Source organism: Balaenoptera borealis, assembly GCF_965194805.1.
Source record: "Balaenoptera borealis genome assembly, chromosome: 1".
Classification (NCBI taxonomy): domain Eukaryota; kingdom Metazoa; phylum Chordata; class Mammalia; order Artiodactyla; family Balaenopteridae; genus Balaenoptera; species Balaenoptera borealis.
In genome coordinates, this window is record NC_138860.1 from 136,814,933 (window position 1) to 136,832,878 (window position 17,946).

The 17,946-nt window shown below is 36.9% G+C and overlaps 2 protein-coding genes across 23 annotated transcripts in view; both read right to left on the reverse strand.

The window, feature by feature from the left end:
* Positions 1–7,794, reverse strand: part of DYNLT5 (dynein light chain Tctex-type family member 5) — a 28,178-nt gene extending 20,384 nt beyond the window's left edge. Inside the window, exons 1-3 of the mRNA XM_082359414.1 lie at positions 7,307–7,794; positions 6,957–7,195; positions 5,035–5,156 (exon numbers count right to left, since the gene is read on the reverse strand). Coding sequence (XP_082215540.1) covers positions 5,035–5,153 — 119 coding nt within the window. The 5' untranslated portion in view covers positions 5,154–5,156; positions 6,957–7,195; positions 7,307–7,794. The remainder of the gene's footprint in view (positions 1–5,034; positions 5,157–6,956; positions 7,196–7,306) is intronic.
* Positions 7,795–15,898: 8,104 nt separating this feature from the next.
* SGIP1 (SH3GL interacting endocytic adaptor 1) overlaps positions 15,899–17,946 on the reverse strand; it is a 215,576-nt gene continuing 213,528 nt past the window's right edge. For all 22 annotated transcript variants that reach the window (XM_082356841.1, XM_082356843.1, XM_082356844.1 and 19 more), the window contains one exon: positions 15,899–17,187. In XM_082356841.1, coding sequence (XP_082212967.1) covers positions 17,165–17,187 — 23 coding nt within the window. In that variant the 3' untranslated portion in view covers positions 15,899–17,164. The remainder of the gene's footprint in view (positions 17,188–17,946) is intronic.

The following is a 17,946-nucleotide window of genomic DNA, read 5'->3' on the forward strand; positions in this document are numbered from 1 at the left end:
CTCTAAGCTATAGGAGAGGCCCCTAGTTGCCTGGTACTTGGCACTGGGATGATTAGGGCAGAGAAATACTGCCTCCTGGGATGTGTGGGGGGCCAGAGAGAACAGGTCAGGATGCCAGCTGGTTAGTTTGCATATTAAAGGCATGCTCCCTGCTGAGTCCTTGACTATCTTTAATAACTGGCTAGCCCTGGGGCGGGGGGCAGCCTCTCCCCAGCCAGAAAGGTTTTTGAAGATGTCAACACATCATAATACACAGAAAATTAAAAATATATATAATATAGTATTTAAGTATGTATATTCTTGTAGTATATTTAGTATTTTGTGCATCAGAGTGGGTGCCTATTGGGAGATGAGAGTGGGAGTGAGGATGGGGAAGAAGGGGACAATCAGGCAAACAAGGGGTCCTACTCATATTAGCAATGACAATGTGCTACGAAATGAGGAATAGTTTCAACTCATCTCGGCTCCTGAGAGAAGTAAGATAATAAACGAGATGAATGGGGATAATAAAAGTATCTTCTCTACTTAACCCCCAGGGTTTTTATGAGATTCATATGGATATTGTATGTGATGTATCTATTAAGCACAACTTAATATTAGCTATTATTGTGGTTTAATTTAGGAACACGGCCAATGCCGTTTCTCAAGCTTCTCTCTCTTTGGAGGGAAGCTGTGTCTCATCCAGATATTGTTGGGGGCTTTACTTTGATTCAGATGGCAATAGAGCTTATCAAAAGGAGGAAACAAGCCAGGCAACATCATTTTTAACTGCACATAAGCGGCTCAAGTAGTATAGGTTGGAATCATTGAATAAATTCATCACATTTAAAATGACTTGTTCATTGCCTTTCCCACCAGATTATTTCTGTGTGGTTCACCACCTACTCATTGGTCAATAAACATTTATTTCAAATGAAGCAATGAATGTAATCTTTACCATTTTTTCCAAGAAAAGATTACCATGTGGCTTTAAGTTTACTTGAAAAATGAGATTCTCTAGAGAAGACCAACCCTACAGTTAGTCACCTTTATATGCCTAACATGTGGCACGAAGTGGAAGCTTAATAAACCTTGAATAAATGAATAAGTGGAAGAATATAATGTGGCCTAACTACTGCGTTAGATGCCACCAGTGGGTTCAAGTGGAGGGCTCTGGGATCCATCAAAATTCTGGTTCATGATATCACTGTAATTTTGGTTTGAGGCAAAAGAGAGACTCTTCAGTCTTCAGTCTTAGGCTTGACCTACCATTTGAACTACTGGCCTTAGAGATAAGAAGCCCGGATATCATGTCACATTATCCTGGGAAAGTAATTTAATCTCAGGCTTCTATTTCCATTTTAAGGATATGAGAGCAGCACATCTGTTCAAATACTCTTTGAAAGTTGCCAAAGCCTGTTTCCAACAAGAAAGACGTCATTGTAAATACCTGCTCTTACCCATGGATGGGAAACAGAAGGTTCTGGTGAATGAGTCGAAGAGTTTCATTGATGCAAGTTACACGTAGATAGCCAATTTTCAGAGAATGAGAATTTTTGACTGTAAACAAAAGCCTGTTTTGCCACTTGCTGATTCTGTAGCTTTGGAGGCTCAACCTCTCTAAGCATGTTTCTTCATTTGTAAGATGAAGATGCTAACAGTATCTCTCTTATAGAACAGGGGTCAGCAAATATTTCTGTCAAATGCCATATAGCAGATATTTTCCACTTTGCAGACCCTGCATTTCTATTGCAACTACTCAACTCTGCCATTATGGTGTCAAAGCAGCCAGATCCATTTCACCTGCCTTCGCTAATCAAGGTTGTTTTAAGACTTGCATGTCCTCCAAGCGGTGCATAACCTAAACAATAAGATGTTTGCCCAAGTTATTGTTTAGGAACTTGGAGTCAGCTGCATCTAATTCGAGCTCAGCTGGTTAAGGCTGGATAGGACCACTGACCCTTCAACTGGGCAGACGTTAGTGTCCAATCAGTGACCTTTTAACGTCAGAGGGCCCAAAACTCCACCCTCAGAATGTGCAGAGGGCTGTAGGCTAGAAACGTCTGCGTGGAACAACAATTACTGCATCTTTTCCCAATCACCTTTCCTCACCCTCCCCGCACTCCCCACGCCTCATACCACCCTGCTTCTTTATTCTTTGTCTCATAAACTCCCGATCCCCTTGCCTTTGAGGAGGTGGATTTGAGATTTGTTCTCCTATCTCCTCGCTTGGCTGCCTTGCGAATGAACCCTCTTTGCTGCAAACCTCAGCGTATTAGCGTTTTGGCTTGTTGTGCGTCAGGCAAAATGAACCTGTTTTGGAAACTGTGATAGAGAGCTTCTTGGAGAGTTGGAGATGGAGCTAAATTCTGAAGGAGGAAAAGAAGGAAGCCAGAGTGTAAGACGAGCATTCCAGACAAGGATACCCCATGGGAAAGCAACGTGAGGCAATGGCTGGAGGCAAGGCAGAGCACCGAGGGATTATAAATATGGAAGGTGGGAATGGCCCAAGAGTAGGATGCAAGCAGGATAGTGGGGAAGATGGAATAGAGAAGAAGGCAAGAGTCCGTGGACCCTTTTTGCCATACTCATGATTTAGGACTGTATCCTAATCCTTAAATTGTTCCTTGACCTATAAGTCGCAGCTATTTCATAGCAAAATGGTAAGAATGATGTCTACCTAGTAGGATTAATGCTGGGGAGATTAAATGACATAATGTATTAGGTCCTCAATATACTTCAGCATATGCTTTATACTATTGAAATTAATCTATTCAAAAAATTGTTTTGAGATAACTTTCAAGTGAAAGGTATATGTTTTTCCAAAAAAGCACTGCAAATTCAAACACAATGCTGCATTTGATAGCCACTAAGTTTTCAGAGTTTTTCTACTAGTTGAAGACCCATTTCAGGAAGGAGAATCACCTATACATTCTGGTCCCTGGCAAGGATGAAGACAATGCAAAATAAGTGGGAGTTAGGGTTAGGAGGCGGCCTCCTAAATGGCCTCTGCCTTGCAAGACTGCTTGGAATCTGTTCATTTGCTATTTAATAAAAAAGGCTCCAATAGAGGATCCATTCTGAATATTTTGTTTGAGAGTCCCTGTTTCTAATTTTGAAATATATCAAGATAATTACCACTTAAATGTATTTGTTAGTAAAAAAAAAATCTTTCCTTATGTGTTGCTAAAACTATTTTCGTGTTTTTGTTACCTTTTAATTTGTTTTTATACTTCATCAACAAAATAAGAGTGATCTTTAATTCTTCAGATTGGGCCATGTTCTGATTCTATATATATGACTTTCTAATTTGCTTTGAAAGGGAAGAAGTAAATGAAAATTATGCAAGTAGGGATGATAGTTTAGTTTTTGGATAAGAACAGTGCTTTTTAAATCATGGGACCAGGATTTATGTCAGATTATTATTATAATATTTACTTCTAAAAAGTTGAATTTAAGCTAACAATTATTTTAAAATAATTTTAGAAAACTCTTACACTTAAATCTTGGAAATAGCAGCCAAAATGACTTAGGATCAGAAGCAAAAGCTATAGAGGTTAATTATTCTCCCAGCTTTACTTCTGATGTACACTGAGATTGCTACTCGTTTATATTTCCTATCTGTAAAAGAGAGAAATTGTACAGTACTTGTAATCCACAATCATCCAGGGTTGAAAAGTGGAATTTTGAGTAAGTGTATTAATACATTCTGAGAGCAGAACAATTTGGTTTCAGAATTCGAACGCAAGTCTCTTCCAGTTCTTCTGGTCTCTGTTCCAACAGACACACCAGCTCCTGCTTCCCAATCATGGGGATTAATATGCTACATCTTTCTTTCTTTTTTTAAAAATATTTATTTATTTATTTAATTTATTTATTTTTGGCTGCGTTGGGTCTTCGTTGCTGCGTGCAGGCTTTCTCTAGTTGTGGCAAGCGGGGGCTACTCTTTGTTGCGGTGAGCGGGCTTCTCCTTGCGGTGGCTTCTCTTGTTGCGGAGCACGGGCTCTAGGCACGCGGGCTTCAGTAGTTGTGGCTCGTGGGCTCTAGAGCGCAGGCTCAGTAGTTGCTCCGCGGCATGTGGGAACTTCCTGGACCAGGGCTTGAACCCGTGTCCCCGGCATTGGCAGGTGGATTCTTAACCACTGCGCCACCAGGGAAGCCCTGTTACATCTTTCAATCGTGTAGAAACTTTTAAGAAGGAAAGTCTATAATATAAATTAATTGACCTCTGCATTGGATAATTTGTTTGGTTTTCTTCCTGATGACAGTCAAAAAAAATGCCATGAAAGTATTAAAAATTAATTCATCTTTTTTAGGAGAGCAAATGCAATATGTAGCAAGAGCCAAAAAATGTACTTATTATCCTTTGACCCACTAATTATACTTTGGGGAAGAAAACAATCAGAGACTTCTTATATAGTAAAAAATTTAAAAAGTGGAAACAAACTTAAAATGCTTAATGATTGGGGAACGGTTAGCTAACCCAGAATTATAAGCTGACAAAATATTGTATTATGCAACCATTTAAAAGGATATGCACAAAGACTATGAAAATACATTACAAAATTTATTTAAAATAATGCTAAATGCATTGTATATGTACATATTGATTACAAAAATGCAAAAACGATGTATTCATATAATATTGAGGAGAAGAATTCAGGAGTCAATTAAGAAGTAGCTGGTCTACATTGCATATGACCTTCTTTTCAGTAGATGCTTTTTTGGGGTAGTCTCTGAAATAGTAAAAAATGCTGCTATGATCAACTTATCACTTAAATTTTCTTGTTCTTTTTCTCTTTCTTCTTTTTCTTGGTGCACAACACAGTGATTTAGTATTTCTGTACATTTCCAAATGATCACCACGATAAATCTAGTTACCATTTTTTCTGTTTCTTTTAAAAAATATGGCCCCCAAAGATGACCTAAACCTTGTACTTGCCCATTTTTCTCCCTTTTTATGTCCCAAAGGAAATGCGTTTTTTTCCTCCTGAAAAATATTATGAACCTGTTTATTCAATAATTGAGTTTGTTAATGGGCATCCAGTCACTCACTCTTTGGTGCGCCCACGAGGCTCTTTCCGCCGGAACTCATGGCTACTTAAAGAAGACACACTGCCCCTCTTCTTCAGTACATGAGCCGTTCTGTCTTTAGCAATGTCTGACATCATCATAACCTATGGAAGAAAACTTTTGTAACATACTGAACAAAAGATCTGAAAATATTTTAGTATAACACAGAGACTCATTCTAAATGAAGTACACAGATACTTTTTTTTTAAAGCATTTTTGAATAGGGAAGTGGGGTTTCCTTGAGTGATTTTTAGTATATGTTGTTATTCTGGTCAGTATAACTGGAAATATGATAACTCTTTTTAAAAATATTTCAGAATTTATTTATAAGAAGTAGAGACTTCCTTTTTTGTTTTATTTTTATTTTTTTGGCTGCACTGCGTGGTATGCGGGATCTTAGTTCCCTGACCAGGGATGGAACCCGCACCCCCTGCAGTGGAAACACGGAGTCTTAACCACTGGACCACCAGGAAAGTCCCATCTGATAACTTTTATTTATGCAATAGCATACTTAATTCACACAAGCATATATTAAGCTGCAACAAAAATACTTAACTGCAGAAGAGGTTAAAGTCACTGAGAAATGATAGCCATATGTAGAAGAACGATATTATCCTACACCAGAAAACAATATTTTTATTGCCCCCCCAAAGTTAATCTCAATGATATTTTGCTAATTAACATTTGTTGTTGCTGCTATTACTTTAAAAATTAAGATGAGCTGCTTCTCCAAAGGGTATTTTTTTTCAAGCAACAGTGATCTACTTTGTAAAGAGCAAACAGAACTTTTTTTTTAATAAACCACTTAATTGAGATAATATATCACACAATTCTCCCATTTAAAGTACACAATTCAATGGTTTTTAGTATATTCACAGACTTGTGCACCCAACACCAGCACCAATTTTAGAACATTTTCATCAACACAAGAGATAATCCCACCCCCCCATAAGCAGTCATTCCTCATTCCTGTCACCCCAGTCCCTGGTCACCACTGCTCTGCTTTCTGTCTCCATGGATTTACCTCTTTGGGTCATTTCATAGAAATGGAATCATTCAATATGCAAACAGAACTTTTAATGAAGTAATTTATTGGAAAACCTACCTCCTCTCACAAATGCTTGTGAAAAAGCTGGTAGTAGGAATGGACTTCCCAGAACTTGACTATAACTCTACTGCCCTATTGTCTACATACAAGTTTAGACATTCACTGGAATTATTTTATAATCTGTCAATCTGAGAGCCCTAACAGGGAGACACTGTGCTAGGCACTAAAATAGAACTAAAACAGTCCCTGCCTTCAAAGAGCTGGCAGTTGAAGTGGGTAGGGCAGACAGGAACACAGCCTAAAGCCCCAGTGTGATCAGTGTCAGGGCAGACAGAGGCAAAGGGTACTGAAGGGCACACAAATACAGCAGAGGTACTGTGTGTTAGGAAGCGAGGCAGTGTGGGGTGCGTGTGATTGTGGACCTGTGTGTGAGAGCGTGTGTACATGGGTGTGAGCATCTCTATGTGAGCATATGTCTCTGTGGGCATGTGCTTGTGTGTATGAGCATGAGTGTGTTCCCATGAGTGTGTGAGGCTGTGTGTATGAGTGAGTGTCTGTGTACATGAATGTGTGTGCCTGTGTGAGTGCCCACGTGAGCATCTCTTTGTGTGTACCTGTGTGTATGAGTGATTATCTGTATACCTGAGTGTGTGCCTTTGTATGTCGGTGTGTGCACCTTTGTGTGTAATGTGTCTGTGCACTGAAGGCATGTGTGCTTGTGTGTTTGAGTGTGTCTGTGTACATGACTGTGTCTGTGTGAGCGTGTATATGTGTGGACAAGACATACTGATCCTGTTTAAGTGGGTCATTCAGGTTCCAACCTTAAAGTGACACAGATAGACCTCGGTCTGCTCACCTGTTTCCAAAGCTGCCCCGCAGGCCAGAATTGGGACCTGGAGGTCCAGAGGGGCTGAGGCCGCCGGTGTCGCCAGACCTCAGGCAGACTGCTCAGAACTCATGCTGCTCCACGATCCGACCGGGCTGGCCAGCTCTGCACTGGGCGTCACTGTAAAGCCGAGGCACACAGGCGGGCAGGGAACAAAAGGCCAGGACCCGCTTCCAGTTCCAAAAACTGGGGCCACTTTTTTCTTATTTCTTGGAGGGAGGAGGAATAAGGCATTAGAGAGAGAGGTCATGGACAAGGCAGGCAGGCCATTTTCTAACACAGGGCCCTCCCCCCTTAGGCCCCTCGATCCTCGAACTTGCCTTTTGCCTCAGTCAATCTTCTCTGCTCCTGCCCAGACGCGCTGCGGAGAGGGCGCACTTATCTAAGGTAGTGCTGGAGATGCAGACGCGGCTCGGCCGGGGGCCTCCCAGACCACGGGCTCCTCCGCTGCCGGGACCAGCGCGGGGCGAGGAGGCTTCCGTCTGCCCGCGAATGCCCGCGCACTCCCCCTGGACTCCGCGGCCCGTCTCCAAGGTGACCTTCTCAAACAGAGTCCTTGGCCCGCCCCAGGCAGACATAGTAGTTGCGTAGTCCTGTGATCCGCCTAAGGAAGTGGAGGATCTCCTCGTCACTGCCCAGAGGGGGCTGCCCTGAGCCTGGCTGTGCCTTGGGGTGGCCGCGAGCTGGAGAGAAGCCGAGTCATTCTATAGCGAGGGGGACGTCTGGGAACTCAAGGGGCAGCCCTGGGAGCCCTCATCAGTTTCCTTTTGCAGATGTCAGGGGCAGGAGTGGGAAATGCTGCCGGTTCCTAGGACGGGAAATGCGAAGTACAGAGAGAAAGGAAAGCACTCCCTTCCCTTCCCCCGACCCCTGATGCTGCCTTCCACCACCCCAAGGCACAGATGGTTGATAATAGAGCTCACATTTACCAGGTACTGGCAAACAGTTTTAGTTTTATCTAGTCCTCCCAATAACTCTTTCAAGAAAGCATTGTTAGGACTTCCCTGGTGGCGCAGTGGTTAAGAATCCGCCTGCCAATGCTGGGGACACGGGTTCGAGCCCTGGTCCCGGAAGATCCTACATGCCAAGGAGCAACTAAGCCCGTGCGCCTAACTACTGAGCCCGCGCTCTAGAGCCCGTGAGCCACAACTACTGAGCCCATGTGCCACAACTACTGAAGCCCCACAACTACTGAGCCCATGTGCCACAACTACTGAAGCCCGAGCGCCTAGATCCCAGGTTTCGCTACAAAATAATGCACCACAACCAAGAGTAGCCCCCGCTCGCTCCAACTAGAGAAAGCCCACGCGCAGCAAGGAAGACCCAACGCAGCCAAAAATAAATAAATAAATAAAGCAAATTAAAAAAAAAAAAAAAAAAAGAAAGCGTTGTTAGTCCTTTACAGATTTAGAGAGTTGAGATTCTGAGATATTGAATAATATGCCCAGGGCCTCTTGGAACTCATAGGCTTATCTTTTGGGCATTACAAACTTTCACGTTACACTTTCCTTGACACCAGTCTCCCCAATCCTTAAAGTTTAAGATTTGAAATGGAGACTGTTTGGGGTTGAGAACCCACCTGACATAACTAATAGCCCCTTCCTCCTTAATAACTATCCCTCTTCTAACCCCAGAGCCCTTCCCCCAACCCAAAGCAAACAAAACCAGACCCTGAAGGGACCTTCACATAGTGGGCAATCATTGGAGATAGAAAAAGATGGTGCCCTAAGCACTTAGCTTGGTGCATGTCCATTAATGAGTGCTCAGTGCAGCTAGAATTGGCTGTCAATAGCAATACATCTGGATAATGGTAGAGCGCATAAGGATTAGGATAGCATTGGAGAAAGAGCATTAGCATTTTCTGGCCCGTCTCAATCCCTATTCACATAAAAATAAGAACAGGAAAGGATTGTTGACTATTTACTATATAATAGTTAGGAATTGTTAGGTGACTGATAAATATTATCTCATTTAATCTGTTCAGTGACCCTAGGATAAGGGGATAGTAACTTTGTTTTTTTTTAAGATAAGGAAATGAAGAATCATTGAGTAACATGCTCAAGACTATAGTTAAATTATAGAATGAGATTTGTCCAACTCTAAAGCCCTTGCACCATGCCAGACCTTCTGCCTACCATGCCCACCCTAAATATGCAACGAAGTTTTCCAGAAATGTGGTAAAACTTTAAGAGGCTGGTAATAAAAGAGGTTCACAACTCAACTTATTTTTATGTTTTTCATTTATTTTCCAGAAAAAAATCACATTTAAATAGTAACTTACTTATATATTTGATCTTGTTCTCAAGTATAATTAAACTTTGTCCTTCAATGGGAACCCTAGTTGCAGTAATGTGCCATGATAAATAATTGCATATTCAGGATTCTGTGAAATGGGTGATTGAGAAAATTATGAAGGAAAAAACACCTGTAAAAATCATTATTTACAAAAAATGATATCCACACCTTTTCTCATTTATAAGGCAAGTAACATTAAAATGTTCTCATGATTATCTTCAAGAAGTCAATATTACACATTCATATCACCATTGTTCATCAGAGAGCTTTGGGAAGTTCTGTGAAGGAACAAACCCTTGCTTCATTTTGCTGGTTTTTTTCTTGAGCACGGCACATAAGCAGTAAAGATTTCATCACAGCTACGAGAATTAAGTATTCTCTATTGAATTACGCATGTAGGAAAAAGAGCCAGCCATCAACATTTTAACTAATTTCAAAAGTATATTTGAGTATTTTACCCCAGAGTTGTTTTTTTTTTAATAAATATTTTATGCTCAAGGTATTTTGTGAAAATATGTACTCCATCCAAGGTCATAAAGACATTGCTTACTTTTGCTACAAAGATCATGGAGGACTCTAAATAAAAGCTACCACCAACTCAAAGTATACACTGACAGCATTTTCTTTAAGAAAGACAGCTGACTGAATTTTATTACCTTTAGAAATACAACAAAATTTCTCTGAGATTCTTTTCCTAGTTTCTCTTATTGTTAAAAGTACAAAACAAACAAACAAAAAATCAATGCCTTCCATTGCCATTTAGTAGGCACAAAATTAACATTTGATCATTTCATTCATACAGATCTTTTCCTATGCAAAGTGAAAAAAAATCCTTTGTATATTGAAACCCAATACTCTTCAAACAGTTTTAAAAGCCAGCTCTACAAATAACTGCTTGGCCTGTAGCGAAGTCCTACTTATACATGAGATTAGCATATCATACCAACACTTGGCTTTTTCAAGAAAAATTATTCAGCGGCAATTTTCTAACTCCCTTAGACTGAGAGAGAGACACAGGAAGAGAGAGAAAACAGGGGCCAGTCTCTCTCACGCATATCCATTTAACAAAGCAAGAGCTAAATACTGAGCTGCAAAACCACAGCTATAAAAATTATCATCCTATCATCTCATAAGGAAAAGAAAAAACCTGGCTTTGGACCTTGATCCCAGTGATAGCCATTTGGTGTATTTTTAAAAAAATATTTTAAAGTAATGATGTATGAATAACACTAAAATTTGTTTTGCCAAAAGAAAAGAAAAGAAACTGTCATTGAAGTAATATACAACTGAACAAATGAGATGGAATTAACATTGCATGATATACTCATTCAATGGAATGTTTTAAAATGATAAGTGGCTTATGATTCATCAAGCTGATTCAGAAACTCTGAATGAATTAAAAATTGAACTATACTTAGAGAAATGTAAAGTGATTCAGCTCTACTCTTTTCTGTCTGATAACAGACAGTTTACCCAGGAATTATTAAAGGAACTTTGTTGATTTTTTGTGAAAACAATTGATTTGCAAAATAAAGCAAAGCAAAAAAGAACTGTGTAATGCTCATTAATAGAGTGTAGAGTCCTGCAAAATCTATACTTAATAGTGCATTTTTCTTGGGTTTAACTGAAATGTTTTTCGTATAATTTCTAACAAGATTATGTAAAAATGCAGTAAGCATCAATCCATCATGATTCAATTTCTTAAAGTGTTTAGATAAAGTATTACCAAAGATTGTTCACTAGTATTAATTCTACTCTGTAAAGAAATTTGGACCATCTTCAACAGATAGCAGCATGATGTGATGGCCATAAATGCAGATCCTAAAAATAATGCTTAAAAATTTAAAATAGTAAAATAATTTTATTGTTTTGTTTTGAATACTTTAGGTGATAAAGTTAAATTCACTAAGATATACTTATGAAATTTAAAGTAGACACTAAATCATTTAAAGTGGCAGAAATTTTCCTTAGAGTTAAAACAAAAACCCAGAAGCATCTTTCCAAAGCATTCCTGGCTATATATTTGAAATTGCTGAAAGATATGTAAACCGGTGTTAAGAAGAAAACTTTTCTAAAGTTTCTTCAAGATGTGTTTAGAAAAAAAAGTGTTTTCCTGATCCAAAACTTTCTTAAGCTTCATTAAAACACTAACATTTATTATCAATGTCCAAGGAGTGGGTTGGGACTATGGTCTAGGATCATTTATTCTCAGACCACAATGAACATTTGCCAGAAGCAGTAGTCCTGAACATGATTTGGAAAACACTGGAATACAGTGAAAGAAGTAGAATTGCCCTTATTTTCTTTTGCCAATTAAGGGACACATAAAAATATATTTGCTTTTCATTGAAACATCTTTTCTTATAAGGTTAAAGATGTATTTAGAACAGGCAATGTACTGCACTAGAGATAGAAGGAGACGATTAGAAACACTATAAATCAAAGGGAAAATAACATTAGAAGTTAAGCCTAGAGAATAAGTTATTATACCCATGGTGAATGTCAACAAGGAGGTGACTTTCTCTCCTAGGAATACTCATTTTGGATAGACATCAGATATTAAACATGAGGGACAGTCAAGAGGTCTGACCATGGTCAACTCAATAGACCCTAAAATTTGATCTTCTTTCAAGAAGGATATTTGGTATTCAGTTAGATATTTAAAATGCAGCTCTAGCCTATAGAAGATTACAGAACATCAAAGAAATAGAAATGCTAGTGGGTTTTGTTTTTAATATTTGGAGACTTAAACATTGCACTCCTATCTCACTTTTCCTCCATACATTCCACAAAAAGTAATGTAATGGTAGCCATGTTGGATTCACAAATGAGCAAATGGCATTCAACTACTGTTTGCTGAATGAAAGAAAAAAAAATGGAAGGAGCAGGAAAACACAATAAAGCCTGAAGAGAGAAGTGCACATAGTAAAGGAGGTGGGGTGGGTCATCAGAACAGTCTCTTTAATCAGTGTAACAAAGACTGACTTGTTCATTCATATCAACAATTTAATTTGACTCATTTTAAGGAAACATCATGTTGACAACTTTTAAAGCGATATTTAGAGATCGTCCTAATTTTGATACCATAAAAAATTATGCTTCCATTAAAAAAAAATTGCTGACCAGAAAACCATGTAGCAAAATGAATACATTTACATTGAATGGAATTTTGCTCAAATGCACAATCTTTTAGAAAAAAGAAAGTTAAAAAAATAAAAAACCAAGAAACCACAAACTCATCTCCTTAGTAGATATAGGCACATTTTACCGTGTCATTCAACTTTAACTGACAGACTGTGATTGTTTTGAGAAAAAAAAAATGCAAAAATGAAAGCAATTGGTGCAACTCTTTTGGAATGACAGTAGTCCGTGCTTATAAAGCAGCCAATTCAAAGGCCTACAAAATAAACAGTGTCAGCTCACAAGTTAGATGTCTGTGTCCCTTGCAGGAAGGGAGCCATGTTTTAGGACATTTTATTTGGAATGAATGACAGCTTGCAGCCTACCTACTTCTTCTTTTAATCTTTTAAGACACTGACAAAAAGGACAGAAAAATGACAATGAGAGAATGCATTTCAGGCCAGTTTGAGATAGCATAAAAGAACTCTAAGGAAAAGAGGAATTTTCCTAGAAAAATCTCTCTACCTTTTTTTTTCTTCAAGATTGTAGGAAGCTAAGTGGACTGAATGAAAAAATAAGCTCACTAGAAAAATGGTATTCAAGTGATAATTGAATGTGTAAAATCTGATGAAATGTCAGAACTAAGAAGTATTTGAGAGATCTACTAGGGCAGTGATTCTCAAATTTTGGGTGCTTGTCAAAATACATATTCTTAAACCCCACTCCTACAGATTTATTTATTCAATATCAATTTATTGATGCCCACTATGTTCTAGGCTCTGGGGATATAGTGGTAGCTAAGCCAAAATCATTTCCCTTGTTAAATAAATGATAATAAAAGTGGTCCACAAATCATGCTTTGAGAAACATATTCTTTTCCAACAATTTTGTTTTTGGAATTATCCTTATTTTGGTATTAATTTTTCATAGCACCTTTTACCTGGGTATTTAAGTGGAATATGTATAGTAAAATAAAACAGAAGAGTTCATGTCCCAGAATGAACCAGTAAAACAGGTCAAGGGCTCCCACTGCTGTCAAGATAACTGGGTTACTTCCAGCTGCTGTGTCACCTTGGGCAAATTATTAATTTGTTTAAGTCTCAATGTCACCATTTGTAAAATACTAATTAAAAAGAGTATCTACCATTTGGGGGTTGATATAAAGATTAAGTGAACTATTGTAAGGCAATTATACTTCAATAAAGATGTTTAAAAAAAAAAAAATAAAGATTAAGTGAGCTAACATCTATAGTGACTGGTACATGGTAAGCACTCAAGAGAATATCAATTTTTATTGTATTTCAATTACTATGATTGTACAAGTTTTTTTTAAAGCCCCTAAAGGTGGATCTCTCTGAGTCAACTAGAACCATGGAACTTCTGAGGTGGGAGAAGCTTTATAGATCACGGCTATGTTATTATGGTATTTAAACAGTGCTCTGGAGGACCAGATTTAAACTGCTGGAGGAACTCCTTCATTGCTCTGAGCTATTTTGCCTAACAGGATTCCATGTGCAATTTTAGTAGAAAAAAGTTTGGCTGTTAAAAAAGCTTGGAAACCACTGTCAATCTCAACTCCTCAGTCTAAATATGAGAAATTAGAGGGCTATGATTTGTCCAAGGTCACACAGCAAGAGTTAGTGGTAGAGCTAATGTAGTTACCAGGCTTCTTTGAAATGAATATTTGGAAATAGAAATATGAGTAATTATGGCCTCAAACACTTTGCAGATTGAGATCCAGTAAAAATACATAAAAACAAAAATAAAACAACTGTAGTTTGACTTTCTGGAGGGGATGGCTCCTCTCTATTCACTTGAAACCATTTGAAATATGGACATTCTTTCTTTACAGGTGAAATGTACTTCCAGATACTATGCAGTGAATTTTCATTTTGGCTGTACGTGTAGAGAAGAATAGAGCTTTAAAAATAATTTAAAATTTAATTGTTTGGAATTGTATGTTCCAATTATGCTAAAATTCAGACTAATTCTTAACAAAAATTTATTTTTAAAAATAACATGAAAATATGGAATTTATTTGAAAAAAAATATTTCTCATGTTGCAAAATAAAGCATTCATACTTTCTATCTTGTTAGAGCAGAATCTTTTTTAATCATAATGCTCAGGAAATGGTGTTCTGGTTAATGAGAACCCTTTCTTTTTATTTCAACCCTTGGTATTGAAAATCTAAATATGTACTAGCCCATTTTGTTTTAGGAATTGATAATGAATCTGACTTAATGTTTCTTTTATAATTGCATTGTCTAGGATCATTTTTCCTAACACAAATTCTTATTGTACAGTACTGTGGATACAGGAGTAACATGAGATTATAAACTACAAGATTAAAAAAACCCCACCAAAATCTAAATCCCTGATATGAGTTTATTGTGTTATTATTTGACCTACTTTCTGAAAGAAGAAGGGATATATTCTCTATGAAGGTTCTGGCTATTCAATAATAATAATAATAATATTTCAAAATTAATAATTTTGAAATCTCTGACTTTCATTCTGTTTCATAAAGACCAATTATGGAATCATAGGATATCTTCATAGTTTCAAATTTAGTGCCTAGAGACATTAGAATAATGTTAGAGATCATTGTAATCTGTTTTAAATTACATTATATATCAACCAAATTATTCTATGAAAAGAAAACCCTTGTGTTTAATTACTAATTCACTCTAGAAAGATATAAAATAAAATAAGATATAATGAGCAAGACATGAGAACCAATAATATTTATACACTTTTAATATGCTTTGTGTTAATATTCAGTATGTTTTCTCATGAATTTATTTCTTAAAAACACATTTTTATATTCATATGCTGGATAATTCTCAATTTTCTGCTACTTACTCTCCATTGGTTTCAGTGTCTGAAATTTCCCCATGTTTCATGCGATTTAAAAGTTTGCATTTACTATTTTGGTTACAAAATCAAATTGAATATCTTTACTTAAAGTGAGTTTATTACTGACTTGTTCAAAAAACTTCAACACCAGAGACTGCTTGGCGAGCCAATTGAGAGTTGTTTGAACAGTAAGAATTCTTCTAAAGTAAAACAGGTCATTTTGAACATTCTCTTGGTAGCAAGCACTGATTGAGAAGTACAAATATTAATTTAAAAAGTTTCACTATAAACAATTGCCAGTCACAATCTCACTTTATTTTATTTTATTTTTTTACAATCTCACTTTAAATGTAAGACTTACAAAATTTAATTTGATTCTAAAATTTAAAGGGGCTAAAGGTTCTTTGTCAAGTATGAATGAATGTAAAATAAAATTTATCAACTAATGATGAACATAACAACTTAATAATTATAGTTATTTAATTGTATAACCTAGAGTAGGAATTAGTTTATGTTTAAAATAGGTTCGATGACTTAAAGGAAAATTCATGTTTTCAGATTGTAATGAAGGAAGGTTTTACAACTGGGACCCCTGAAGAAGAGCGTCTTCATCCTGAATTCCCATATTATGAGGCCAGACTGAGTAATTACAGTTTTTATTATACCTTGCAACAATGAAATCATAACATACATTTTTGATAACTCTCTTTTTGATTCCCCAAGGATGGCAAAGATTTATAGTTACATACAATGAATCTTATCCAAAAGGAAATTTATTGCACAATAATGTGGTTAGAATTTGATTTATAAAGCTTATTTTTTCCTTCCCAAATGATACAAATGATGACAATTAAAATTCTCCTCTGGATTTAAGTAGCGGACTAAAATCTTTTTTTTCTGGGATATTTAGACTCAATGTTTTGGTTCCTATTGGTAAAGAGGAAGATGCTTGGTACCATTCCCCATGCTGGATGGGAGGCATTCTGTGTTTAGAGTTATTGTGCAAAAGTTGTTAACCAGTTCAACTACGGGAATTCTTGAAATTTTAAAATCACAATTTTGGTTTTAGTCTGATTATTCAGTAATCTCCACATCTGCTAAACTGTGGAGAGAGGGGGAAGTAGTTAAGACTTCGACATCTTCTTTACTCTTGATTATAATTTCATAAACTTTAAATATGAATTGCTTTCCCTTTTTACACAAGTTATAAAAATAAGAGGCCCTGTTTACACAGTTTGCATTTTTATGAAATTTGCAGTTTGAAAAAAAAGCTTTTTAAAAAGTGGTAATTAATGCTTTTCTTTGAATATGCGCATGTACCTTAGAATTTTTATTTTTTCTGAAATAGTTTCTGACTTTAACCCACTAAATATTTGAAGATAGAATTTTTATTTAGCACTAGAGTAAAACATACTAAGGACCGAAGAAAAGGAAGTTTTTTTCTGGTTCCACTGAATTTTCTTTGTGTGTGGCACCCCCTTATGACAGATATCAATATTATATTTAAATTTTATATATTGACAAAATGCAATCTACCTCTGTAAGCATTGTGCCATTCAACAGTACTACTATTAAATTTACATACCACAGTTTAAATTACATCCATTTCAGGAATGGTAAAATGCTAAAACTCAAGTATAACTGCCTTACTGGAATGAGTACAATTTACAAATACAATAATTACATTTTAAAACCATTAACAATATTACACCTAGAAGTAAATACTGTAGGACTGGTCATCATGGTATTGTGTGAGGGAAATCATTGCTGAAAGTCATTGACATTTCCAGCAGATATATCCCAAGTGCAGATTTTGGTTTGTTTTCATCAAACCAAAATTAAAACCTGTTTCTCATACAGTAGTTCTCCATTATATGAATCCTCCAAATCCTTGCATAAGATTTTATTAGTTATCTGCCAAGTATTTTCCTGCAAAATAAAACAACATATCAACAGGTTACCTGCTAGTTCCATAATGTGGTTATTATGTGGGTAACATTTCTATTCTTCCTGACCTGCTCCTAGATGCCAAATACTATGTAATTGAAGGGTACAATACTAACATAAAATACATAAAGTTTATTAAGTTTTCAACTTTCCAGACCAGCTAGTTGCCTTTTCACATTTCCATATAGGAATGCTTTGCAGAGGTTTGGGTTTTGCCCAGAATAGCTTGGAAGATTTGTTCCTGGACGTGAGAATCCAACTTCTTATAGAAAGAGTAACCATATAATTACTTTCCACCCTGGGCCATTTTTGAGAACAAAAGGGATGTAGTTAATAATTACATCAATACGGCAGACATAAAAACCAGGATTTATTCCAACAAATCATTGAAAAAGATAATCACCTTAATATTGGGGAATCCCCACCAATAAACTCTCATGTGTGCCAAAAACCTGTCTCATGATCACATTTCAGCTCTAGGCAACCAGTTCTGATCTCTGGTCTAGACTTTTTAAGGTGCTATTAAAGTGAAGATGGATCCTCTTAGATCTCAGCTAAGCCTAGACAAGTCTAAAATCTATGAAGACCTGCTGAAGAAAAAAAGTTTTCAGGTAAGAGATAAATTCAAAATTAGCATTTATCTTGCTTGTCAATGTAACAAAAGTAGGATTTACCCCCATTAATCTCAGTGTACACACCTACATAATGGGAATGACAGGTCAGTCCCATATAAGAAATAGC